This window comes from Dermacentor albipictus, chromosome 4 (assembly GCF_038994185.2).
Source record: "Dermacentor albipictus isolate Rhodes 1998 colony chromosome 4, USDA_Dalb.pri_finalv2, whole genome shotgun sequence".
Taxonomy (NCBI): Eukaryota; Metazoa; Arthropoda; class Arachnida; order Ixodida; family Ixodidae; genus Dermacentor; species Dermacentor albipictus.
Window position 1 is genome coordinate 41,628,865 of NC_091824.1, and position 26,468 is coordinate 41,655,332.

At 45.3% G+C, this 26,468-nt stretch overlaps 1 protein-coding gene across 1 annotated transcript in view; it reads left to right on the plus strand.

Moving 5' to 3' along the window:
- The window catches only part of Tbcd (tubulin folding cofactor D), a 76,287-nt gene that overhangs the window by 12,662 nt on the left and 37,157 nt on the right, over positions 1-26,468 (plus strand). The window contains exons 3-9 of the mRNA XM_065438775.2: positions 190-328; positions 3,882-4,074; positions 6,419-6,626; positions 7,731-7,879; positions 9,603-9,828; positions 11,827-11,970; positions 15,877-16,169. Coding sequence (XP_065294847.1) covers positions 190-328; positions 3,882-4,074; positions 6,419-6,626; positions 7,731-7,879; positions 9,603-9,828; positions 11,827-11,970; positions 15,877-16,169 — 1,352 coding nt within the window. The remainder of the gene's footprint in view (positions 1-189; positions 329-3,881; positions 4,075-6,418; positions 6,627-7,730; positions 7,880-9,602; positions 9,829-11,826; positions 11,971-15,876; positions 16,170-26,468) is intronic.

The window sequence follows — 26,468 nt, forward strand, 5'->3', positions numbered from 1 at the left end:
TCACTGAAACTTATGCCTCTTCTTGGCATAAAACTAAACTTGTGAAATTTCTGGAAGGGTAGCTTAGCTATTTAGATTTAGATTTTTCAAGTCAGCACTTGTGTGGTCTGTGCTGTGAGTACTTGTGTGCGTTGCTTTACTGATTTTTTGCTCCATGCTGTATCATTTACTCATTCTGTTTCATTTTAGGATATTTGATGTCATAAAGGCCAACCTCACTGCCGTCGGTAAGGCAAACACTGCCTCCAGCTTTTTAAGCGCTCATTTTATTACACGTCCCGACATCAAAGACTCCTACCTTGATGACTTCATGATGTGGTTGCAGAATGTAAGTGATCTTCCTGGTTCCTTGCTCCTATTAGCCATTTTTAAAAAGGAATATGAAAAGTATTCACCAAAATATTTTTTTTTTACATGGAAAGCAATCGAGTCACAAGAATTCTTGTCAGATTTTTTGTCCACTCTTCTGGACGATGAAGTTTGTGCTTTCAGAAATTAAACTAGAAGGTTCTAGAAGGTTCTATATTGAGGGATTATTTGTCTTAACCATTTGTATCCGATTCAATTTGGAAATTTCAGTACTTGAACACACCAAATGAAATACCACATTTATTTCCTGTGTTTGTGTGTCCCAGCTGACATGGAACAAGCTTAAACTAAAAATGCACGGCCTTTTGGTCCATTGAAACCAATTGTATGCTGTTAGTAATTTATAAGAGAACCCTCCGGTATTTTTGTGTTCTTGTTAATAAGACAATCGGTAGGATAAATTAGCAGTTATTTTATTTATTCGCTTTGGGGCCACATTGTTGATGCAAGATTTGTAGAGCACGTTTAAAAATGTCGCTCAATTTTTTGTAGTGAGTTATTTTTTGTACACCTTTTTTTTCCCCACATTTGAAAGAAAGCTGCTGCGGATTGCAAATACCTGGCCCTGGTATGTTTTTTTTTTTGTTCAACAATTTCAGGGCCTTTCAGTGAAGCAAGGAAAAAAAGAAAACCTATGCACACGGTAACGCTTCGCAAACAACTGAAAGTGATGTCAAATGTACTCTACAAACCTCATGTTGACACTGTTGCCATAAAGATAACCAAATAAAATGTTTGTTAATTACTGATTACTTAAAAACAATAAGCATACTGGAGGCTTCCTTTGTAGGTTGCTAACAACACTCAGATGGTTTCATCCAGCCAGGCAACTTGGCTTTCATTAAAAGCTCACTCCATGTTAGCTGGAACACCCTGTACATGCAGTTCTAGACAGTTCTATTCGACACTGTTAAGTCTTGACATTCTTATGTTACCTATACCTGTGCTGACAACTACTTCAGGGCTATGAAGATAAAGTTGCGGAAGCAGGCTTCTGCATGCACTATACCATATGAAGTACCGTATTTACTCGTATCTAACGTGGACCTTTTTTCAGATAAAATGGGTCAAAAATTGCATGCATGTTAGAATTGAGTACGACCCTAAATCAGCGTTACTATATCGCCATCGGCATTCGAAAAATGGCCGCCTCGTATGCGCTACAGCTTCCTTCATGTGCATACCTCCATGTTGTACGTGTAACCAGGCGCTGGTGTAACTTAGTCTACCATCTGTCTTGCTGTTTTCTGGGTTTATTCAAAGGAGCATGGAAGCGCCGAATGCAAAGACGCGCCGAGTGCACTGTGATGCCGCATTTAAAAGGAAAGTTATCGTGCACAGAGACGGACGGAAATCAGGCCAGATCACGGACATTCGGAGTTCCTGAAACTTGTGTGCGGGACTGGCGTAAACAGAAGGAGAATATTTTCGCCCGCAAAGCAACAAGGAATGGTTTCAGTGGACTGAAGCAGGGTCGCTTCGCCGAAATAGAAGAGCTGCTTGCGGAACACGTGCAAGAACAGCGAGCGGCACAGCAGCCTGTGACGACTGATCTGCTCAAAGTACAGGTGATGTAGGTAGTCCTACAGAAAGGGCCCATGAAGAATGGCCACTGAAAGATGCGGATGCCATTTTGCTGTCAAGAGATGTGTGAAACCTGTGGCAAACCCAACTTGTGCAACGCTGAAAAGGGTGGGCTCAATAATGGCATAATATACCTATACTGACTAGGGAAATTGTCTCTTCTCAAGGTACTTGATGTGGTAAGGACATTTCTACTTATATTTTCTAGTTCTCAATTTAAGAAACATGAAGTTATAACTTCAAAGCGAGCAAATGCTGGCTATGAAATTCTATGCAAACAAAAGGCCTTTCTCTTCAAAGGCGGACAGGGGTATGCCAAAAATTGCCCGAAGATTATGAAGAGAAATTGCACAGTTTTCAGCGGTGTGTTTTGGAGTTGCGCCATAGAAACGGATACCACTTCGAACAGATTGGAAATGCCGATCAGACGCCGCTCTACTTTGACATGCCTGCCACTACACCCGGTGAAAAAAAGGGGGCGAATCAAGTGTGCGTTTTGTCTTCCGGCCACGAAAAAACTAGAGTCACCGCAATGCTTTGTTGCACTGCGGATGAGCACAAGCTGCCCCCGTATCTTATCTTCAGACGGAAGACTCTTCCAAAAGGAATCGTGTTTCCAAGTGGCGTGATTGTGCACACAAATGAAAAAGGTTGGATGACGACAGACTTGGTCGCTGAATGGATTGATAATGTTTGGTGGAAGAGACCCAGCAGCAGTTTGGGTCTGTGTGTGGGTGCCACCTTGACCAGCGCGTCAAGGACAAGCTGGCTGCATGCAACACTGACCTTGTCGTGATACCCGGCGGCATGACATCGCAGCTCCAGCCGCTCAATGTTTGTTTGAACAAGCCAGTGAAAGGTAGAATACGGGTGCTCTACACCGCATGGCTTGCCGGTGGCTGCCACGAATTACGCCCGCCAATAAAATGAAGCATGCCACGCTTCAGTACTTTGCTGGATGGGTGAAAGATGCATGGTGCACGATCCCGTTTGCCATGGTAAACAAGGCCTTTAAAAAGTGCAGGATTACGAATGCCATGGACAGCACTGAGGATGGAATGCTTTGGTCTGTTGATAGTGATGACGAGTCATCTGATAGCGATGACGAGTGATATCTATTGCCCCACGTGACTCGTACCGGCGCAATGAAAATCTTGGCAGCAAGCTTCGCCACTTCCATTTGTGTTTTTATTCATCGCAACTTTAATGTATGAGAATAAATTAGATTTTTTCCACATGAGAGAAAATAGTATTTCTATATGAAAGCACGAGATACGTCGGATTGTACTCTTATTTATTTTTGGTCACGGAAAATGGGTGCGCGTTACGATCGAGTAAATATGGTAATCCAGACGAGATGAGTGCAACTTTTCTGTGACCTTTCGCTGCTTATATACTTTCACGAAGGCAGCCGCAGATAAGTTGATATTGATGCTGCACACTGTTGGTCTCATCTACTCTGATGGCCTATCGTTGTTGAAATTTGTCATGAGGTTACAAGGTGTGCTCAGCTATGGGCAGTAAGCCCGTGAAGAATGGCCACTGAAAGATGCAGATGCCGTTTTGCTGTCAAGAGATGTGTGAAACTCGTGGCAAACCCAACTTGTGCAAAGCTGAAAAGGGTGGGCTCACTAATGGCATAATATACCCATACTGACTAGGGAGATTGTCTCTTCTCAAGGTACTTGCTTTTGTGGTAAGGAAATTTCTTCTTCTATTTTCTAGTTCTCACTTTAGAAAACATGAAATTATGAGACCACTACTGCCAGCAGCAAAGCTTAATGCGTGCTTTGGTTCCGTAGCTCTGCTTTCATAGCCACCAGACAGTGTTGCCCATGGGCATAGGATGTATGTTGTTGCTTACAGCCACTGTGTACGGAATGAGTACATAGCTCAACTAACCATTACCACGGTCCTTTGCTCAACAGCAAATTGATGCTGAAAATAAGGTGACGACGACAAACATGTTGTCGGCGCTCGCCATGATCTTCAAGCTCGCCAAGCGGGATGTTGTCATGAAGCACGCAAACAGCTTGATGAGCCTGCTGACGAAGAAAAAGTTATTTCAAAGCAATAACATCATTATTCAAAGGCTTGCATTAAAGCTGTGTCAAAGGATTGGTGAGTGGTAGCATTTATTTCTTTGTTGCTTTTTCTCTCATAAAGTTGCACCTGTGAAAGTGTGTTTGTTTATCTAACCCTTTCAGTTACCCCTTTGTAGTACAACTACTAACTGTATTCTTGAAGGTAATGCCTCAAAACCAGAATTCCTAGTCAAAGTAATAACTTACACATGAATGAAGCCAAGGAAAGCTTCGGAGATAATAAAGTATTTTTTTTTTATTGTGAGCTGGAATGTAGAAGTTATGTAATGAAAAGGCAAATGAAAGCCGAAAAAAAAAAAGCAACTTGCGGCCGGTAGAAGCCGAACCCACAACCTCTACATATTAAGCAACAATGGAGGCTGTAGCCCATCCACTTCCTTGAGCATTTTCCTCAAGTATTTGCATATGTGTAGTAAACACTTTGCGAGTGTTAGCAGGTGCCGCTCATGGCCATCGCGGCAAATGTGGAACATAATGTTAATCGCAGATGTCATATAGTATGTCAACTAAGGAGGGGGAATCCGGCCAATAAACCCTCTTATGCTACCTCAATGTATCAAGGCAGCCAGAGTTGAGACCAGCTTCACCTGGATATTGCTAACAATAAATCAAGCACCAGAGTTGCCCTGATTATTTCTTTTCAAAATAAGGACATTCATTACTTGTTGCATACCAGTGAAAAAAGAAAAAGAGTTGTAAAAGTATTAGCGTTTTGAATGCAGTTACTGCTATATATAGTCATGTAGAGAGTTCTCTGCTTTAGAGTTCTCAGGAAGCTGGTTTTGAGAGCACACTGCTTGTAAAAAAGTCAGTTGTGCTTCTCTAATTGAAATACTGTTTTTGATAGTTGAATGGGCACTGCAACATTTTTTAAACTTTCTAATGAAACGTTTATGTTTGCTCGACAATGCTGCCATGATCATGTGAGCCAAATACTTTGTCTGCTCGATTCGCCTGCACTTCTTTCACGAGTTGACTTGGCAGCAGTTCTGAACTGATGCAGCTCCAGTTCAGAAGTGTAGCAGCAGTGTGATGCTGCGACCTTCCTGAAATTGATGCAAAAGTGGTGCTGTATCTCCTGCTTCTGAGTTTGCATCTCGCGCCTTTCGTTGCTGGCGTTGTCCAGTGCATGTTGTTGTAATTGTATTGTGAATGCCCGCTTTTGTCAGATTCGCAGCTGCCATGCTGTTCTTTGCCAGCACTCTGAAGCGAAAATGAGCAGTGTAATGATGTAGTAGTTGCAGTGCCGGCATGTGATATGGTGAGATGGAAAGAAAGCTAGTAATGTTATTCGGAAGAGGCGGCAAGAAGCTATGTAAGTTGAATTTGAGTTCGAGCGTCCCTTCCGCCTGTCTCGCGACACATCTGAGGGCCGCTCACGAACACTGACTTCTGTAGAAATTAGTGCTGTTGTTGCTGATTCACGGTGCAATTTCTTACGCCATTTTCTGAGGGCAGTCATATTTCTTGTAGTGTTGTCCGCTGCCATGGCACCAACAGAATTATGTGCTGCTTTGTCTTTGGTGGTGAAAATCACAGTGGTGCAGAAAGTTCAAGAACTGAGTCTTAACTTTACCAGCAACTTTTTTTAACAAACTACGCCATGCAGAGAATGCCACAGCTGCAGTGCTGTAACAAATTGCGAAGTGCAGCACTGTCTGAAGTACCTCCCTCGTTCACAAAGGGCAGGCGAACTGAATGCACCTGTTATTTCACTGCTTGCAACAGCGAGCCCACAATCACTCAACCTCCCCTCCTTTCGCTTTCGACGCTCTTTCTAGTTTGCTATTTCTTTTCTACTCTTTCTATTTCTATTTTTAATATTTCTCCATATGATAGCAAAAAAAAGAAGTATAAAATTTTGTCGTGTCAACCGGCACAGGAGGTGACAAAACCCAGAGTGGTGGGCAGTAAACCAGAGTATATAGCAGTAAATCAGAGCAGTGGGCAGTAAACAGAAGTGGTGGGTGGCAAACCAGAGTGGGGAACGGTAAATCTGAGCAGCGGGTGGTAAACCAGAGTGGTGAGTGGTAAATGAGAGCGGTGCAGTAAACAGAAGCGGTGGGTAGTAATCCAGAGTGTTGGGCAGTAAACTGGAGCACTGGCCAGCAAACCAGGACAGGGGCGGTAAAGCAGAGCAGTGCAGAGAAACCGGCTGTCAGCTTTTTTTTTGCCTTCTGCCATGAAATCGCAGCCTCAAGCTCTTATTCCCAAGTCGACACTTCGTTGAAATACTTGATCATTTAAACCTTTTAAAGCAGCGCTTGCTCTGTTTGCATCCTTTCTTTCGTGCCTTTGTTTGTCGCGTGGAGGTTGGACTGTATTGCCAATTCGTGAGTGACACCTCTCTTGTCTTTCAGGCCTTTGCTTTCTTCCCGTCAACCTTGCCTCTTGGAGACATCTGAGAAGCATAAAGCAGCTGTCGAAGAATGTGCAAGAAAATGGTCCCTTGTCAGAAGCAGCCTTCCCAGCTGCGCAGGAGAATGGAGAATTTGATGTCCCAGAAATCGTTGAAGAGGTCATCGACAAGCTTTTGGAAGGCCTCGAAAATTGCTCTATCGACGTCAGGTTGTAATCCACTTGTCCAGTTCTCTGTGCCCACTTTTGATTCCATCTGTATTAGTTCATTGTGTAATGGAAAACATGAATCTCCAAAGCCCTCTCCCAATAAGACTACCTAATAATATTTATTTGCAGCAGCTTTTTTGCATTTGTATGCAAAGGCTATAAACGAATTTTTTCAAGATTGACTTTTCCTTACATTTACCAAAAGTATTATTTTAATTAAGTTGCAGCAATTAATATGAGTGTTTGAGCGAGTACAAGTGCATAAAGATACATGAGCAAAGTAGTGCTTCTTTCTTACTTTCAATAAATAAGTTAGTCCACAAAGAATTCATAAATACCATGTGGTATCATCTCACATAGCGAAAAAAAAGTGGCGAAAAATAGGGGAAAAGATTTTAGCACATTTTTCAATGGCTGGAAAATCTCTCTTAGCTGTATACTTCATTTCACACTTGGTGCACAACACTGTAGAAGCTATGCAATTAGTCACGTGGCACTTTTGAGTGTTTTGCGGTCTTTCTTTGACTTCTGAAAAAGCTTTCATATAGGACTTATTCAGCAACAGAAAGATAAAACAAATTTTTCATGATGGCCTAAAATTTTCTCATTGACAGTCTTGCTCTGATTATATTTGAAAAGTTGAATAATTATTAACTAATTATATACCTAAATATGCAAAGTACAAAAGATAGCCTGACTTGCTCCAAGTGACGGCAAACAGTGTTACCTCAGTTCTGTCCAGCTACGTGGCACTCGAATATTTTGAAACTTTGATGCAAATTACATGGGACAGTATATCGATGCGCATTTTGTTGTCAGCAATTTAATTAAATGAGTAACTCAAGTTTATTTCCAATGCCGTTGCTGCACCACTGATGAAGACGATGGTGCGTGCTACGAGCAATAGATCAGTTCTTTCATATCATCTCATCAGCAGCATATTTTTTGCCACAAAATAATAAATCAGTGAAATTAAGTAAATTTTTTTTTCAACCTTGAGAACTAAGTAAGTGTCAGTTTTTTACATGCTGGTTTGCTATGGCTAGTAAAATGGCAAACTATGGCCTACCCACTCCTGACCGCAGCATGTTTGTTTGCTTACAGGTGGTCAGCTGCGAAAGGCATAGGCCGTATCGCAAGCAGGCTTCCAAGGGAGTTTGCCTCCGAGGTTGTCTCGTCAGTGTTCTCCACGTTTGAGAGGCAGGACAGCGAAAGTTCACTTCATGGGGGATGCCTCGCCCTGGCTGAATTTGGTGTGTATTTGTGTCACAATATCAATAGTTTACTTCTACATACAAATTTAGCGCATGATGTTGCAACATAGAATGCATTCCTCGTTGCAGTATATGTGGTGAACGCATGACCTATGTTACTTTTTACAACTTGGTATTTTTTTAGCTTTCTTTTGGGATTGTATGTTATCCCTCTGAGGATGTACGCAGTGGTTTGAAGAAGCATCTGGTTGTGAAACTAGCCAGGTTTCGACCAAGATAAAAATTTTCGTTAAAAACTTGGATGTTTTGGTTTCCACAAGTGAGCCTCGTTTTCGGGGCTTCATGGTAAACAAGGCTCCCGCGTATATTCCGTGAGTGTAGTTTTTTTAATTATTAAACTTGATCAGGGTCTGTCTGTTTTTATGATGACAACTTCAGACCAGACTGCACGTTGTTAGACTCCCGGCATAATTTTTATATTTTTATACAGAATGTGTAATTATCATTTTCATCTAATCAGTCACTGTTAAAGAAAGCTGTTCTGGTTTATCGCTTGTGCGAAGTCATCTGTCGACATTGTGTAGAGCACATGAACATCTCGAATGCATTTTTCTCATTGAAAATGAAAAGTTGAGCTGCATAACAGCATTACGGAGCACATTGGGAATAAGTAGGGCTGTGTGAATAGTGATATTGAGACCAAATCGAATACAGTCTATGCTTGTTACAACGGAACCACGTACAACAGACTTTCAGATATAATGGACCATATTTCAGCCTTAGTTTGCTCCACCTATTTATGCAACGAAGTTTGCTTTTAACGGACCACGCTACAACGGACTCTTGGCTACAGCGAGCTAAGTTAGGGGCAAGTGTTTTTCAAAATCGGGTGTATAAAGCATACTTTTTCCGTGTCAACACAAGCAACGACTGACTTGCAAGGGTCAGCCAACGATCACGGCTCAATACCGCGTGCGCAAGGCATGAGGGGCTGGAGGCGAAAGAGAGAGAGGTTATGCACCTGCAGCAGCTGTTTACGGCGCAGCCGCCGTATTTTGAAAGCAATCTGTGATGTGGACAAAGTGCGCGTAGTGCCGGCAGCTTCGCATGCGCTGTGCTTTCGACGTTTAGTTTGTGTCGAAGTGAGAGACAGCACAAACGTCGATTCCCTCGCTGCTGCTGCCACGCTTATCTTGCTCAATTTGCTATCGCAATCAATGCTTTCCCTTTCGGGCGAAACTCCGACTTTTTTTGTTCGTTTGTTACTTTGGACCTTCGTCACTCTCTCTCTGCAGTAAATTTGTTAGACATTGCAACGAAAGTTTCGGAAGTGAGGCATTACAGATATTATGGACTTCGAATAAAACAGGCTTTTTTTTCTCAGAGTATCGGGGTTTGTTGTAACGAGAGTCGACTGTATAGATCTTTGAGATGCACATGCTGTTGCTCAAGAACTTTGGGTCGTCTCAAGGTTTACAAGTTGCCTTGCATGCTGGTTCTCTTGCCGCTGCAGACAATACGCATGTGATGAATTTGCTTTATGTGTAGCCACCTGTGCTACCGCTACAGAGGTGTTGGTTGTTGGCTCTGTACCCTACGCAGTTACGCAAGGAAACAACTAACGCTGCTTGTGTATCCTTACTGGAACAAATATATGCCTCCAAGTGCATCGTCACTCTAATAAAGCATATAGCTTTCTAGAAGTGTTCGGCTAACACTCGTCGTTAATGGCATCTGCACAATTTTTTGTTTCTTGTTCAAGGACGCCGAGGCGCCCTGCTTCCCGACCAACTGCCTGATGTGGTGGCTTCCGTACTGCCTTGTCTGACCTTTGACGAGCAGCTGGGCAAGCAGTCCTTCGGATGTATAGTCCGTGACGCAGCCTGTTACGTCTGCTGGACTTTGAGTCGTTCGTATGACCCCTGCCACCTGGCGCCTTTTGTAAGCGCTATTGCTGGGGCACTTGTCTGCGTTACTCTGTTTGACAGGTGAGAATATATATAAATTTTTCTCTACTTTGAAATCGTTCCTTTTCTTTGCGGCTTCTCTTGTCGTTCATATGTTGCACACATTTTGTTCCGCCATTGAAAGGCAACTCCAGCGTCTTTTTAGTTTCAGCTATGTCAGAGAAATGTTGACTGTGAGTTCTGCTGTGCGTTCTGATTATTTGTGCCAGATTGCACAACCTTGCGGTACCATAGTGTTTCTATGCAAATAAATATCTAATTTATGTCAAGTGTCCGTGCTTGCCGAGTAACGAACATTCCACATCTGTTTGTTCACTTTCAGTGAAGGGACGCTGTCAGACTGACATTTCTGAGAGGCGACACCTCTGTTGCATTATTCAGGCATTATGTAAGGATAGTATGCTTATTGTGACCCTGCATGCATGTGTCAATGTACTGAATGATCCTGAAGTAAAATAAAATATCCAATAATTTAGGAGTACAGTAAAACCTCATTAATTTGAACAATCTGATGATTCAGACTCGTCCTCTGTGCTCGGCATGCATGTGCATTATCTACTGTCATCAAGCTCTTGTTAATTGGCATGTATTTGGCCACACACCGGTTTAGTCAGACAGTCCTTGGGACGCAGCGAGTGTTGAGCACTGTAGTTGTGCTGCACAGCAGAGCAAAAAGTGGCGCTAGCGCACAACCGTAACGCAGTGGCAGAGTCCGTCATGAGAAGAAACCGTACTGAAATGATAGGAATGCCGGAATACTTCATGCCCATGTGTGCCTGTGCCTTTATTCTTACGCTCACCACTGCGTATGATGCATGCTCACTGCGTAATTTTCAAGCTATCTAGTCGCCATCTGTGGTTACATCTACAGCGGTTGCGGCAAACAGTAGTCTTGTTTTGACTTGGCCTGCGCCTTGGTCGCAAGTCTTTGGAACTGCGTACTTGCCATGGTCGTCATCAATGATCACGTCGATGGAGCTTGCTGTTTCACCCGCAGCAGACGCAGCAAACAGTAGTTGCATTTTGGCTCGGTGCATATTGGCAGCATGCTTAGAAAACTGCATAGTCACCATCGATGGTCGCGTCGATAGCAAGCACAGTTTCGTTCACAGTACTAGTTCAGAATAAAGAAAAGCTGAAAATCGGCGATGCCTGCATGCTCTTCTGTCCCTTGTTGCGCTGTTCTAAGTTCACTCAGCCAAATGAAACAAACAGTGCTTACATTTTTTCTAATCATGCATACAACATACAGAACAGCACGTTGAAAACTGTCATCATCAATGGCTCATATCCCTGTAAGGTTCACAGCTACTCACTCTGCGCGAGTTAATTGCGATGACACCACCCCTGTAGTCATTGTTGGTGATTTCAATATGAATGTGTCAGGACCGAAAAAGGAGTGGTTACACTTTGACCCACATCGGCCACGTCTACATTCGCACCGCCCTCTCTTTGTCGGCGTTACAAGCACTTGTGTATCTAAATAAACCCTTGTTCATATGTTCTGAAAAAAAAAAAACGCAAGAAAAAATGTGCGATCTGAAGTAACAAAAAAATTGACAGACTTAACTTTTGTTTACAGCTACGTAATGCAAAGCCTCACACAGATCGTTTCGGCACGATGCGCCGACGTACGTCGAGCTGGTGTTGCTCCGGTGGCCCAAGACGCATTTTGTTAACAAGGTTCTACGGTACTTTCCTTTCCTTCCGCTCTCCTGGGGTGGCGGTCCCATCGAAACCTCACACTTGTCTAGTTTCTTCCGGCTCCTCGGGGCGGCGGTCCTGTCGTCCATGCGAATGTATATAAGAATCACGGTAAAGGAGTTCATACCTTTGTTCAAATTCTGTGTCATCTCTGTGTCGTGTGCTAAACAGCTTCACTGTTCATCCACCTTCACAGAGTGGAATGGTTCATGCTGTTTTTTTTTTTTTTGCATATATTTGTAACGTTCTTGGATCATTAAGGTCATTACGGTGGTTACAGGGCTCGCTTGTGTGTTCTTTTCTTGTCACTCACAGGGAGGTGATATGCCGTCGGGCGGCTGCCGCTGCTTTCCAGGAATGTGTGGGAAGACTTGGAACATTTCCGCATGGCATCGATATCATCACGGTGGCCAACTATTTCTCCTTGGCACGAGTGCAGACCTGTTATTTGAGCCTCAGGTCAGTGACCTTGGGGGTGAAAGAAACCACACCTCATTGCGACAAGGACATTCTGCAGCAGTTGCTGTTGTACGTCCTTCAAGCTCACAGTGGGTCTTTATGGCCGAGTTAGAACTGAAGGACACCCACAAAAGGCAACCCGAATTTATTCTAGAAAACTAGGTTTACCGAAAGATGTCAGTAATTTAGCATAATTTGGCGCGAGAGAGAGAGTAGAGAGTTACTGCCAAGAATTTTGTAATCTCAAAGTGGTACAGATTGGGATTCATGCATATGTGTGCTCATTTAGGCGAGTAAACTTAACTGCACTCATTACATGTGTAAATTAGTTTCAAGCTGAATAAAGACGAAGTGCAGTTATTGCTTCCTCTTTAGGGATTTGCCTGTACCTGTACTTGTGGTAGGCTGGAGCTGAGTCACCTGACAGTAATAACAGCCTAATAATTAAATTACAATAGCATACAGCCTAAATTAGCGGACAGGACAAAGAAGAGGCAGTGGGTCACAGTTCTGTGTGTAAATTTAGGCCGTATGTTACTGTTAATCATGAAGCAACTAGCTCAGACAAAAACATTGTTAATGGGCCCCTAAACCAGCTCTGACATTTTTTTTTTTTTTTTCTAATGCACTATAAACAGACTTGTGCACCAGGTACAGCACTATACTGAGACAATCATATTTCGCGATTATGTCAGTGCCGCATTCCGCAACTATACCACAAATTCGAAAAACAATCTCGTGCTCCTCTTCGGGCTTTCCCGGTCTTTTCTTAGCACTTCGTGATACCAGCAGGGCCCTGCACGTGACATCACCAGGGTAAAGGCTGTGGATTGGTCAGCCGGCAAAGGACGGTAGTGCCAGCATGACGAGAGCCGGCTGTGTATTCTAAGAAGGGTGGGGACTTGGTCATGGTGTGTCACTAATCCTTTCATAAAGCTTTCATTCATTCAGCGTCACTCGAAGAACAATTAGGTATGGGTATACAATGGAGTAGCCTTTCTACTAGTGTGTTGATGTGACCTGTAGCTTTCGCTGCAGTGCATGGAGTTTATTTATTTATTTATTTACTAAAAAGAACCTTACAGGCCCTATGGCAGGGCATAAAGTAATGGGGGCCATAAGGGGAGTTGGTGAGAATATGCGGCGAGGAGCAGAGAGTTACTGAGGGAAAGGTAGCAAAGGTAAGCGAGGAACTGTAATGGCTGCGTACTTGTTAAAACGAATGCCTCTAACTTTGCTATTACAACATCATCTTGCTGCTGTATTTTCGTTGTAGACTAGCACAAGGCTACCACTGTACAGTCGAACCCACTCATAACAGCATTCAAGTGCCATGAAAATTTCACTGTTATAACCGATTATTGTTATGACCGGAGTGCATGAAAAAAAAAAGCAAAATAGAGGGATGGCAGAGCTGTTGTGAGAAAACGGGGAGGCCAGTGCCCCTCCTCACCACATTCCTCCATCTGGCTGCCGATTGTGTTGGCTCGTTTAACTGTTCCTGCATGCTCTGATCGCGTGTAACAAGCCACAGCTGTCAGCATTCAAGAATAGCACTGCTATAACAACTGCTAAGAGTAGTAACGGGTGGCAAGTGACATGGCAAGCTCTGCCGAGGCATCGCTTTGATGGCCCCAAACTGGGCCTTTTAAAGAATGTGAGAAGGTTGCTGCAGCAGTCTCTCAGCTTTACAAATCTAGTCGGAATACTGGGCAAGATAGCCACAAGCATCTTACCACATACTTTTCAGCGGCTTGCACGAGAAAAACCCATGTCTGTCAGCCTTTCTTGCATTATGCAAAGCTTGCCAACATCATTCCTGAAGGAATCATGATGTTCCACCTAGCGCAGCAGAAGGTCCCATGAGAAAACGAAGCCCCGGAGGGGCTGAATCATCTGCAGGGCTTTCTGTGAGGACAACGTTGAGGCAGCCTGCCCTATGGCGTTATCGCTGTCGTCGTCATCGTCACCGTCACTATCCGATGCAAGCATGTTCGCGACGATCACCTCATCGATTAAAAGTGCTGATGCTTCTAATGCGTCGTCCACATGCAGGAGCCCTGAAGCAGCCTCGTTGACTGTGGACCAAAGTTTAGGCATCACTTGGTCGGTGGGAGCTTCACAGGCTTCGTATAAGTCACTGCTTCCTCGGACAAAGCACACTTTTCTAAAGCAGTTCTGCACCGTAGAAGCGCTTACTTCGGACCTCGCACCAAAGATAAACTGCATGGCCATCAATAGATTTGTCTTCAAGTGGGGTTGCTTCCTGCTTGTCCACGTGGCCTTGTCCATAAACAAGACTAATTTGTTCAGGACGCGGCGATGATGCATGACCTTAAAATCGGCGATCACGCCAGCATCCGTGTGCTGCCATCAGGAAAAAAAAAAAAACTTCCATGCTTGAGACCTTGGGAATGGAGTGGTGGGCACTACAATTATCTAGGATGAGCGCCACCTTTCTCTCAAACCACTCGATATGTTGATCGCACTCTAAGAGCTACTCATGATAAAGCTCTCACATCATCCATGCCTTGCAGTTGTGATGGTAGCATATCGGTATCCTGGCAGCACCACGGAAGCAGTGGTGATTTTTTTATTTCTTAATGACAAATGTAGGGCACTTGTCACTCCCATCCATGTTGGTGCACAAAAACACAGAGGCGCAGCTTGCTGTTTTTGTCGCCCTTACACATGTGTCCTTTGAGTGCATGTCTCTTGGATGGCAACATCTGGAAGAACAGTCCTGTTTCTTCACCGTTCATATACATCTGTGTCAACATAATTGTAGAAGATACAGGGCAGCCCAACATATTGTCCATCCACTTCTAGTTCACCTTCATGTCAAGCGAAGCTCCATCGCCGAGGAAGTCTTCCCTCGACAATGCCGTGCCTCTCTTTGAAGCACTGTACCCAGCTGCTACCTGGCTGGAAGTCCACATTGTTGATGAGTAGGGCAAACTACTTAGCCTCTGTGGCGAGAATTGACCCGGTGATGGGCAAATTCATGTCAAACTTCTCTGCCGAGCAGATTATTGTCGACATTGCCAGTTGTGATAGACCGTACTTCTTCACCAAGTCGCACACATTTTTATCGTCTTTGTTGTCCTTCACCATACTGCAATTCATTTCCAAATCTATATCAGTGTGCTTTCTTTTAGCAACATCATGCATTGCCGATAATCAGCAAGCAGATCAGCCATCTTCCGTTTTGGCGGCAAGTCAAATGTGGCGGAGAAACCACGTGGCCAGGAACAACATCGACGCAACCAACAAAAACGAGCACAAGCGACTTAATCCATTGGCCGAACCTCGCAGAATGAGGGGCCAGGGAGCAACCTGGGGGCAGCACTGTCAGCGCAGTTGGCGCGGTCCATTCGTGTTTTGGAGGGTGGTGCAGCATAGAGCTGTGGGTGTTCAAAGGGATGGAAGGGCAATGGGAGAGAGGCAAACGATGCTGGTGGTGTAGAGAAAGCTAGAAAACTGGTCCTACTGTATGAACACGTGGCGGCCGTGTGCAGCAGCTCGAATGTATTTTTCTTTTTTTTCGAGCATTTCGCATTCCATTACTTTTTGGCACGAACACCCAGCAGCCAGACTTTATTGTTATAACTGAAAATGTGGCATGGGGGCATTGTAGTAAGCGGGTTATTTCAGCATAGAAAACGCACAAAATTTGACAGTACAGTAGCTTCTCGTTGTTATAACCAATATATTGCTAAAACCGGTATCACTAAAAGTGGGTTTGACTGCTTATAGCAAATTTTCAAGCTCAAACAGTGGTTTAGGGTCCGTTTAATAATTGGATGTCCCAGTTTTGTGCAACTTTTTGCGAGTGAAATTCAAAAGTTTTGCTAACTGGCTTGCTAGGACTCCTGCTTGGCCAACCTTGCATGAAATGTAAAACAGCCTGCAGGTTGCCAAGTTCATGGACTACACGCAGCCCCTCATCTTGCACCTCGTGGAGAAGAAGTCGGGTCACTGGGATCCCAACATAAGGACGCTCTGCTCGCAAGCGCTGTTCAAGCTCACCGTGGACGATCCTGGCTTTGTGAGGCAGACCTGCATGCCCAAGCTCTTGGCTGCATTGCATAGTCGAAACCTGAACAACAAGCTTGGAGCCTTGATGTCTATTGGGGAGGTCGTGCACTCCCTTTGTGAGCTGGGCGAGAAGAGGGGTGAAAGTGTCAACGATGCCTTAGGTAAGCTCTTCCCTTGTCTGTTTGACTTCACTAGAAATGGGTCAGCTTGAGTATGTATTCCAGTCGGTGCTAGCATCCATTATATGTGGACCCTGGATTTCGGAAAAGTCAGAAAAAAAAGGAGCTTTCCTGGAATGTAAGCAGAACAAAAAAGGGCACTGGACTGTCAAAAGAACATGCAATATTGTCGAGATGTTGCACATTCAGGATGCTCGTGTTATGATGTCAGCCGGTATTTGATCCCATGCCCTCAGTACACTACCTGACTAAGCAAAGTGCACATGGCAAAGGCACGTCGAAGCACACAGGTGTCTGATCTTGTTCTGAGCAATGCCTTGAACATTTGCGACCTCCTTCGCCTTGTCCTGTACGATGTCTGTTGTTACAAACACTCACGCTTGAGTTTGTTCCCTGCTAAAATTGGCAGCATCTATTCCACCTTGTGGTGTTGACCTGTTTTGTGGTCGACAATGCGTGGCCGTTTCCTCAAAACTGCATCCTCAAATCTAAGCTGACCCTCTACTTTCATAAGTAGTTTTTTTTTAAAAGAAAAGTATGAGCCTACATTCGACTAAATATGGTACGTTGTTGCTTAGATGGACTTCAAAGGGATGTTCTCTCTGGGCTCAAAGTCAGCCTATGTTAGAGCTGTAATCGGTTGGTATAGTAAGTATGCATTGCAGTTTACAGAATACTAAAGTACCGAAGACATGGACAGCGATAGCAGCGATATTACGGATGTCTTGTGATGGTTTGTCAAACCACAGAGCTTCAGAAAGACATTATTGTGTTTTAAGTTGGTTCTTGTCGAAGGAAAAGAAGAGGTATTACTATACATTCACATCCATGTTGCTGTGACACCTCTACACCACCGGTTAAATTGCAAATGGCCTGTCGTTGCACTAATAGTATTACACATTCTTATTGAACCCAACTTTGAAAGATGGCGCCTCTGTCACAAGGTGCTGACAGCTACATCTGCAGTATTACAATGTTTTAAATGGCAGTACAGACATAGACAAGGTAAAACTATCCGCTGTTATAAAACAAGCAAGAAACATACTGTTGGCGGCCCTGTGCCAGGAGGCCGTTAACATAAGTTAGGAGACGTTCTCAGATAGGTGCCAACAACTTGTTGGCCACCATTTGGGGCAAAAATGTCACTTAGAAACCAGCTGAAAATACGGCGCTGCTAGTTATAGCAGGACTCCTTTCTTTGCTGTACAGCCAAAACTCGTAAGTCTGGCACGGAAATGTCTTCGTTACACATGGTATTAATTAAAATCTTATATCAATTCAACGCTAATATTGGCAAGATAAATTGTACGTTTACCTTCGTTAAATGCTGTAATTTGTTATATCAATGTTTATTTCATCAAGGTTAGACTGTACTTTTTCTTCTATTGTTGCTAAGAGCTGTCACACAAAACATCTTGCCGTTGCCAACAAATATATTGACCAAATTAACCAGCACGTCAGAAAAGCATGTTGGTTCCTCGTGGTCAGCACATTATAATGCCTAGTATGTAAAACTAATGCTGTGCTTGGCTTGAGGTCACAGGTCAAAGTAGGTGGAATGCAGAGATGCTCAAGCGCTGAAGTTTTGGTGTGTGTTAACTCTGGATGGTCAGAATAATTCTGCAAGCCTTTCCCCAAGGCATCTGTTGTAGCCCGCATGTTGCTTTGTGACATTAAATTTAGGGATGTGCAATGTTCAAATATCACTAAATCAAATCAAGTAGTGAACGTTTGAATAATTCCATTCGTGAGTTGAATACTACTCCTAGATTTTTCGAATAATCAATATACAGTTGGTGTCAGATTTTTCAGATTCCTTTGGGGGCTGCGAAAACGTCCGAAAAAATTAATGCATGCCCTTTACTGCCCCCAAAAGCTAAAATTGCCTCAGGCACATTTGAAATAGCTCTAAAGGCCTTCCAGTATGCTAATGGGCATGTCATCGCTCGCACTGTGACAGAAGACTGGGAGTGCACGCATGCATTACTAAAGAATACATACTGTATCCCATGACAGTGGCCCCTTTTCATTTTTTGATATGCTTCACCGCAATACATTTTGTATGCTTCACTGCGTACCTCCGCTGCATTGCGGCGAAGCCGACTTTTGGGAACCGACATTTTGAAATTTTTAACCTTTGCCATATATTTTTTTTTTTCGCGATTCGAGATTCGCGATTTCGAGACTCTGGGAAGCCAAGATGGCGAATAAAATAGCAAAGAAGAAAGAAGCGACCGAAACCCTCAAAATTTCGCAGTGGAATTGCAGAGGAATAAATCGGAAACGGCAAAATTTACTTCACCTATGCACCTTACACCAACCTGACATCATCGCGTTACAGGAAACAGAGACAAATAATATTACGATGCGCGGCTACAAAACGCACATTGCCCAAGGAAGGACCCGGACCGCCATCCTCATCAAGAAGCACTACACGACGCAGCAGCACGAAATCAACCACAGAATCGAGCACACTCTGATTGAGCTGGTTCCTCCCAAGAAAACCCTACAGAGCCTCTTCATCCTGAATGTATACAGTCCTCCGCGCGACACACTAAAGGACTTGGACAAGTTACTGAGAGAAGTAAAGAAAGTCACCGACGGTCAGAAACTTCTCGTGGTGGGCAACTTTAACGCTCCACACGTGGCTTGGGGCTACCGATCAACCAACAAGAAGGGTATGGACGTGCACAACGCGGCACAACACCACCAGCTGACGTTGTGGACCGATCCTCTAATACCAACTAGAATCGGCAACAGTGTCTCCAGAGACACCAGCCCAGACCTGACCTTCTCCACTGGCTTAAGGCAAGTCGAGTGGTCGAGACTGGACGAGACTCTGGGCAGCGACCATCATATCATCCAGACCGAAATCATGCACCACAAAACCCCCGTGAGATTAGGTCAAGCCAAAATTACAGACTGGCCTGCTTTCCACAAAGATGAACACCCCAGAAGCCTAGAGAACATCGAGGAGTGGACCAAGAACGTGATGGACTTGGTTACCAAGTACACAAAGACCATCCAACTCGCTGCGGACAATCCCGAAGTCGACCCACACCTACTCCACCTCTGGGAGGCCAGGCGAGGACTTTTGAAGAGATGGAAGAAGCAGAAGAGAAACCGCAAACTCAAAATCCGCATTTCCGCAGTCTCGCGGCAGGCGGAGGAGTATGCTGAAAAACTCAGACGTCAGAACTGGAATCAAGTGTGCGACCAATTACAGGGAACCCTCAGCAACCGAAAGACCTGGGCCATTCTAAAGACCCTTCTGGCGAAGACGGAATCAAAAACTGTCACGGGGCAACACATACAAAGACTTATACACAACTTCCAGGGAACCGAAGAAGAAGCGCTCGAAGCCATCACTGCGAAATACATCGGAGACGAGCAACAACGGAAGACGCAGCCAGTCATTCACCCGGAGTACGAGGGGGAACCCAATCCGGATTTAGACCAACCTTTCACCAAGTCGGAGATCGTGGCAACCTTAAGAAATCTCACAAGAAACACGACGCCCGGCAGGGATAAAATTAACAAGACCCTCCGTAACCTGGACGACAGGGCGACGGAGAGTTTGCTAAAGTATATCAATCAAAGCTGGGAGATGGGCAGTATACTGGCTTCCTGGAAGCACGCGGACGTAACGATGATCCCAAAACCCGGCAAGCCCATCAACCTACAGAACCTGCGTCCGATCTCTCTTACGTCATGCGCGGGAAAACTCTTCGAGCACATGGTCCACAATCGTCTCTCGCCCTACCTGGAAGAAGGTGGGCACGTGCCGAACACTATGTTCGGTTTCCGGCCTAACCTCTCCACCCAGGACATTCTACTTCAGCTTAAAGAAGAAGTCATCGACGGCCTCAGCACATGCCACAAGAGTGCCATCCTGGCACTCGACATGAAGGGAGCCTTCGACAACGTCTCACACGAAGCAGTGCTAAACAGCCTACAACATACCAACTGCGGACGGCGGACATACAACTACGTCCGGGACTTCCTGACGGGTAGAACGGCGACCATAGGCCTGGGGAATCTCAGAACCGAGAAGTTCCCAATACCGCAGAAAGGAACCCCCCAGGGGTCGGTGATTTCCCCGTTGCTGTTCAATATAGCGATGAGGGGATTGCCGAACCTCTTGGAGAACATCAAGGGTATCCGTCACACAATGTATGCAGACGACCTGACCATGTGGACGTGCACGGGATCGGCGGGCGAACAACAAGACGCCCTGCAGGAAGCCATCGACAGGACCGAGCATTATCTACACCACTGCGGTCTTTCGTGCGCGCCGGAAAAGTCGGAGCTCCTGATCTTCAAAAAGAGGACAAGAGGGCGGCCTCCGCAGGACACACCTGACCCAACGTTGACACTAAATGGAGTCAACATACCCAAGGTGGACACACTTCGTATTCTGCGCCTCACTTTCCAGAAGGACGGTGCCGGTCTCGCCGCCATTAAAAAACTGCAAGCGACAGTTATCCAAGTCGCGCACTTGGTGCGAAGAGTGACAAACAAAAAGCACGGCCTGAAAGAGCAGACACAATCAGATTAATACAAGCCCTGATAATCAGCAGAGTCACTTACGGCACCCCGTACCTGGGTCTCAAGAACAGCGAGAGAGACAAATTGAACACCCTAATACGAAAAACCTACAAGCTGGCACTGGGGCTTCCACCGACGACGTCGACGGAGAAGCTACTCAGCCTGGGCATACACAATACTTGGGAGGAACTTGTAGAGGCCCACAAGACCAGCCATATAGAGCGACTCAAGATCACCAGCACAGGTAGGGACATGCTAATAAGACTGGGCTACCCAGTCGAATATGAGTCTACAAAACAGCGGGTTCCTCTACCCCTGAGGGAGAAGATCACGGTGGCCAACATCCCGAGAAACATGCACCCTGAACACAACAGAGAAAGGAGGCGAGCGAGAGTGAAAGCTCTACGTAAGGCCTACGAAGGACCAAAACAAGGAGAAGTCCGATACACCGACGCGGCAAAGTACAAGAACAGAGCGGCCCACGCTATCAGCGTGATCAACGGCCAAGGACAAGAGGTAGCTGCGGCCTCGGTAAACACTCCAGACATCGACTGCGCGGAAGAAACGGCGATAGCCCTGGCGGCCACTACGGGCCAGCGAGAGGAAGATCTAATCACAATCATCACCGACTCACAAACAGCATGTAGAAATTACCAAAAGGGCCGCATTTCCAAACAAGCCCTGAGCATCTTCGAAAAACGAGACAATTTTCCAGAACTGTACATTGTCTGGGCCCCGGGACACGAGTCCCTGGCGGGTAATGTAGCGGCTAATGCCGCTGCCCGAGATCACATTCTCCGAGCTATCCCACTAGGTTCACGAGCGCCGGTAGACCAACAAGATAGCGTCCCGAAAAGATACGCCGATATCCTAAGCGACTACAGGCTGGGTTGGAGGATCTATCCACCCCCGTATCCCCAGCTGACAAGAGAAGAGGCGGTGATCTTCCGAAAACTACAGACCGGCACATTCCCGCACGGCACCCTGCTACACGCCACGTACCCTACGAGCTATACCCACAAATGCGCTTTCTGCTCTAGGCCCAATACCCTCTACCACATGGTATGGGAATGTCAACAAAACGCATCGACACCGCCCATCACCGGACCAACCGTCGAGCAGTGGGAGGCCCAGCTGACAAGCTCGAGCCCTGAAGACCAGCATCGCCTGGTGAGCAGGGCCAGGTTATCAGCTCAGGCCCACGGCATCCTGGACTAGGGAAGCCGCCCACCTCGGACGATTTTACCGTCGGCTCATTTCTACTAATAAAGTTTATTCCTCCTCCTCCTCGCGATTCAAAGCTATCTGCGCGGATGACAAAAGCGGTGTAGCGCCATCGCTGATAGCAGCGAATTCTTTCAATGAAAGGCATGGCGCCGAACAGCAGGAAGCTTGTTAGCAAACGTCGCAGCAGGTAAGCATATCATTGGCGAGAATTTGGAGTGGCGCCCTCTTGCGAGTGACGTCACGGCCAGGACGCCGCTCGCGCTCGTTCCCCTCGTGCGTGCTTGGTATATTGGCGGATCGGGCCGTACTTACAGAAGGTTATTTGGGATTATTTCTGCTGCCGTGCCTTAACCGCAGTTTCTTCTTCGAAACTGTGTGAGTCATGAAAATTTGCGACTTGGATATCGCAAGCTACATAGCGCTGAAGGGGTCTACTGGTATTGCAATGCATATATGTGCCGTGCCTGTTCATAAATCTTGCTTAAAAAGAATGTCTGCCAGTTCAACACGTGGAGTTATTTATGATGCTCCTCTAAACACTTAACATTCTCTTATTACTTACGTATGAGATACATAGCATTTTACATGGAAAAAATACCTTGATATTTGGTGTCAACATTATAAATCCGTGTTAGAAGGGCACTGCCCAGTGAAGCTTTCATCATGATTATTATTACTCTGGTGAGTCATTTTAGCCAAATGTGACAACTGTATTAAGGCCTAAATGGAACAGATATGTGCGCATTTTTTGTGATAAGGTTTGGTACTACTTTCGGCGTTCTCCGAAATAAGCACCTAGAAACGCATTGGGTGTTAACACGATGGCGCATCGTGTGTAGTGTATATATACTTCACCCATAACAGCATTCACATGAAATAAGATTTCATGGTTAAGATCGAGAACCAATCAAATGCAAGCGATGAAATGTGTCATAGTGACCCTCAGTAGCTTTCATCGACGATATGGCACACCCCTCCCTCAACAGAAGCAACCGACTGTCGTTATGGCGAGGCGCGCATCGTTCGCGAAACCCAGCAGTTCACTACAACTTCGAATTGAAACCTGAAGTAGCTCTTTACAGCTCCAATTACAATGCCTATAGCACACTCGAGACACTACAGTGCATCTTAGGCTGTGTTGAAATGGAAAATGCAAGCACATTCTGCCTCACCATGTCTCGATTCTGTGTCGTTTGATTGTACAAACTAATAACTATTTGCTTCGTCAGTGCACAAAAGAGAACCTCCCATACCCGCCTTATAAAGAAGACGCCACAAGCCTCACATGAATAGTTGAATTCTACTGGGGAACAAGGATATTTTCAATATGTGGCACACTACTAATTAATGGGGCTTCAGCGTCTTGCTGGCTGCAGCGAAACGGTCCAAAAGGCTTTTTCACTCAAATATTTGACCCAAGCAGCCTGTGTCAGTTCTCCAAACGGATTCATCATGTCTGTTTCTCAAGCAAGAAGCTCCAGTAAATTGCTCAAGTGAGTTGAACGTGTAGCACGGAAAGGGAATAAATATTGGTACATTTCTTTCCGTGTGCTGCAAACAGCTGTAAGCCTCAATCAGCTTTACTTCAAGTTACTGCAACTTAAATTTAACCGGTGAAGAAAGGCCTAATCTTAAGAAACAGTTAAAAACCCAAGTGGTGGTGCTGTCCGAATCTAAACTGCAGTCGTACTTAAGTCTTCGTGTTACAGCCGAGCGTTTCTGTGAAGAAATAGAAAAATTCTAATCATACCGTGAACTATTCGTCATGAGCAAACATGTTTTAGCGGGTTAAAATCAAGATAGATGTTGCAGAAGTCATATATAGCCAGCGTTTATTTGTGACACGCATATCGCACCATGGTGGGTATGGAATCTTCACTGGATTCTTATGTGCTGTTCTTTTGCGTCTACGCTTTTATTATTCACGTGAGCTACCACTGCAAAGTGTAGATCCGCGCATGAAAAACCCATAATGGGATGGTCTGAGCTCCCTCGGGTGGCACTATAGCGCTGCCTTTGAGAAGTATATTGTCGTCTAGGAAATAAGCTCCTTGATTACATTTTCGAGAACGAAGACGTCGTAAAATATATATTTAAGAGGCCCGTCATAAGTATACAAGCATTGGGAACGTGAGTGAACAAGCGGAAACACTGTAGAATTCGCGCAGACACCGCCCGAACTGCAGCAGACGACAGGTGCGAGTCCGTGCCCTGACGTCACACAATCGATGCTAGCAGCGCCCCTCTAGGTCGTTCTCAGGGCTACTAACGTTGCCACGATGGCTACGGCTGTCAGCGAATCAGCGTCTGAGAGCGATGGTTCGACGCTGCTGGATAATCAAAATATGGGCAGTGGTAGTTTGATTATTGCTGTTTCGAACCTGCATTCACGGCAAAAGGTCGGGAAAATCGGACAGCGAAGTGTTTCAGCATCTGAAATGTCAGACGTCGTTGTACACAGGCTCTATGGGGTCTATGGTGGTGCCGCAAAGCCGTCCAAATTATGGGGCACGTCCGAAAAATTGGTCTTTTATTGTATTCGATGTAGAGGCTCGCGCAGTGCCACACATGTGAGCCGCAAAGCCCCTCGTGTTCGACGCGCTCAAGCAAGTGTCTCACGTCAGTTTCGGTGAAAAAGGAGGGCCGAGCACGCCGCAGACGGGCTGCCCCAGCTGACGTAGTAGCTGACTTCGTCACTACGTACGCTCCCCGACGTCGGCTCGATGCAGGGATCACGCACACAGCGCCCGAACACTGCAATTTGCAGAGAGGTGCCGCGTCGGCCAAGGCCACTTCTGTAGGTACAAGGTTGGCCTAGGTCGACAGGACCAATCGAAATGATAACGCGACACAGAAAGAGGGAATGGCAGCAAAAGCAGCACATATTTCGTAAAGTGCAAAAGCGTGTGCTAAGATATTGCTGATCATTCGACGATAGTCACACAGATTGTGTTAGATATGCGGCGACGACCCGCACGCCTAATCTCGGGACCAAACACTGATGAGCCACCCCATATGAACATATCGGTGGCAAGCATTCGCAATGGTTTGCAGCCCGGTGTACCACGATGGCTAGCGGTGAGTTTTCATCGTGCCCATACTACCTGGGCTGTTGGGCCTAATCAGTGCTCCTTCATCCGGTGTTGGCGACTTGTGTTGCAGCGGGGTGCTAGATCAGTGTAGATCTATTCATAGCAGCCACGCTACACACAGAAAGCTGGCAAACTGCCTTGCAAATCAAAGGAAGTGCATGGGATGGCAACAGTTGTTTGTTCATAGTCGCCACCTTTGTGACACACTGTACGCTGGCCTCTCGTTCCCAATGCCATTCACAGATGATCATTGGTCTCTTGCACTTTGCACATCGCATTGCAATTTCAGATGCACATTGCAGCCTTGAGCAACCCATCACAAAACTAGCTTGGATTTACACTTACATAGCAGGCGTGTAAGTGTCATGGCCGGTTGCATGCATTTACGTGAACACGGGGCTAGGTGTCACGCAAACTTACCATGGCCCTCCAGATTTCAGAATGCTTCATAGGTGGCAAATCGCGCCAAACCTGACATCGAAATGGCGTGGACGGTGCCTGCTCTTGACCGTCGGGGGCAGCTATGCACGGAGTGGAGATCGCGTCACGTTATGCACAGACCTTTCGTCTGTCGCACAGATTGACTTTATGATAAACCACCTGCTGTAAAGTTGGGACAGCCCTTCCGTATTTTGGAGAAAAACTAGAAAGCAATACTTCCCTTGCAATAAATAAAAGATTGGCGAAGAAAAACGCAGGTTCACTATTAACCCTTTCAGGGTCAATGACGTAAATAAACTGCGCCGCAAACATGTCCAGAATGGTCGATCCCATGTGTTTACGGCACCGTCTGTACGTTTAAGAAGCACGCCAATTTGCTAATTTTTTTCTTTCCGATGGCTATCTCGTTACTAATCACTCAAAGGGCAGCCGCCTGTTTCTCGCTCGTTTAGTGCCCACAGGGGTGAGCATAGGAAGGATGCCGCCGTGCGTACGTTTCCTTTTCCTTTCTTTCTTTTGGGGAGACTCATAATCTCTAATTGCATCTGGTTGGCGATAAGATGAAGACTAGCAGAAGTTTGTCACACGTTTTGCTTTTTTGACGGGCACACAACCATACAGTTTCCTTGAGTGTACTCACCTATGCAGTTCGATTACGCTATGGACGTAAATATTAGTGTAAGAGCAGGAACATTTCAGACTTGCGAAATATTCTCGTGTGCGCATATTTAGACCTTGAACTATATCAATGCATGAAATTTTTAATGCTCATAAGTTTATTTCCTTTTTTTATTGTTGTTATTCATGAATAAAGAGTACATATATACCAACGCAAAATATTTTTTTCTCACTTTACAGTCACCCTAAAAAAATTAAGGTACATTTTTTTTTCAAGTAGGTCCCCCAGAAGAATTGGAATTTGCAATAAAAAGAAATTGACCCTGGGCAGTCGCATGTGGCGAAAAAAATAAAC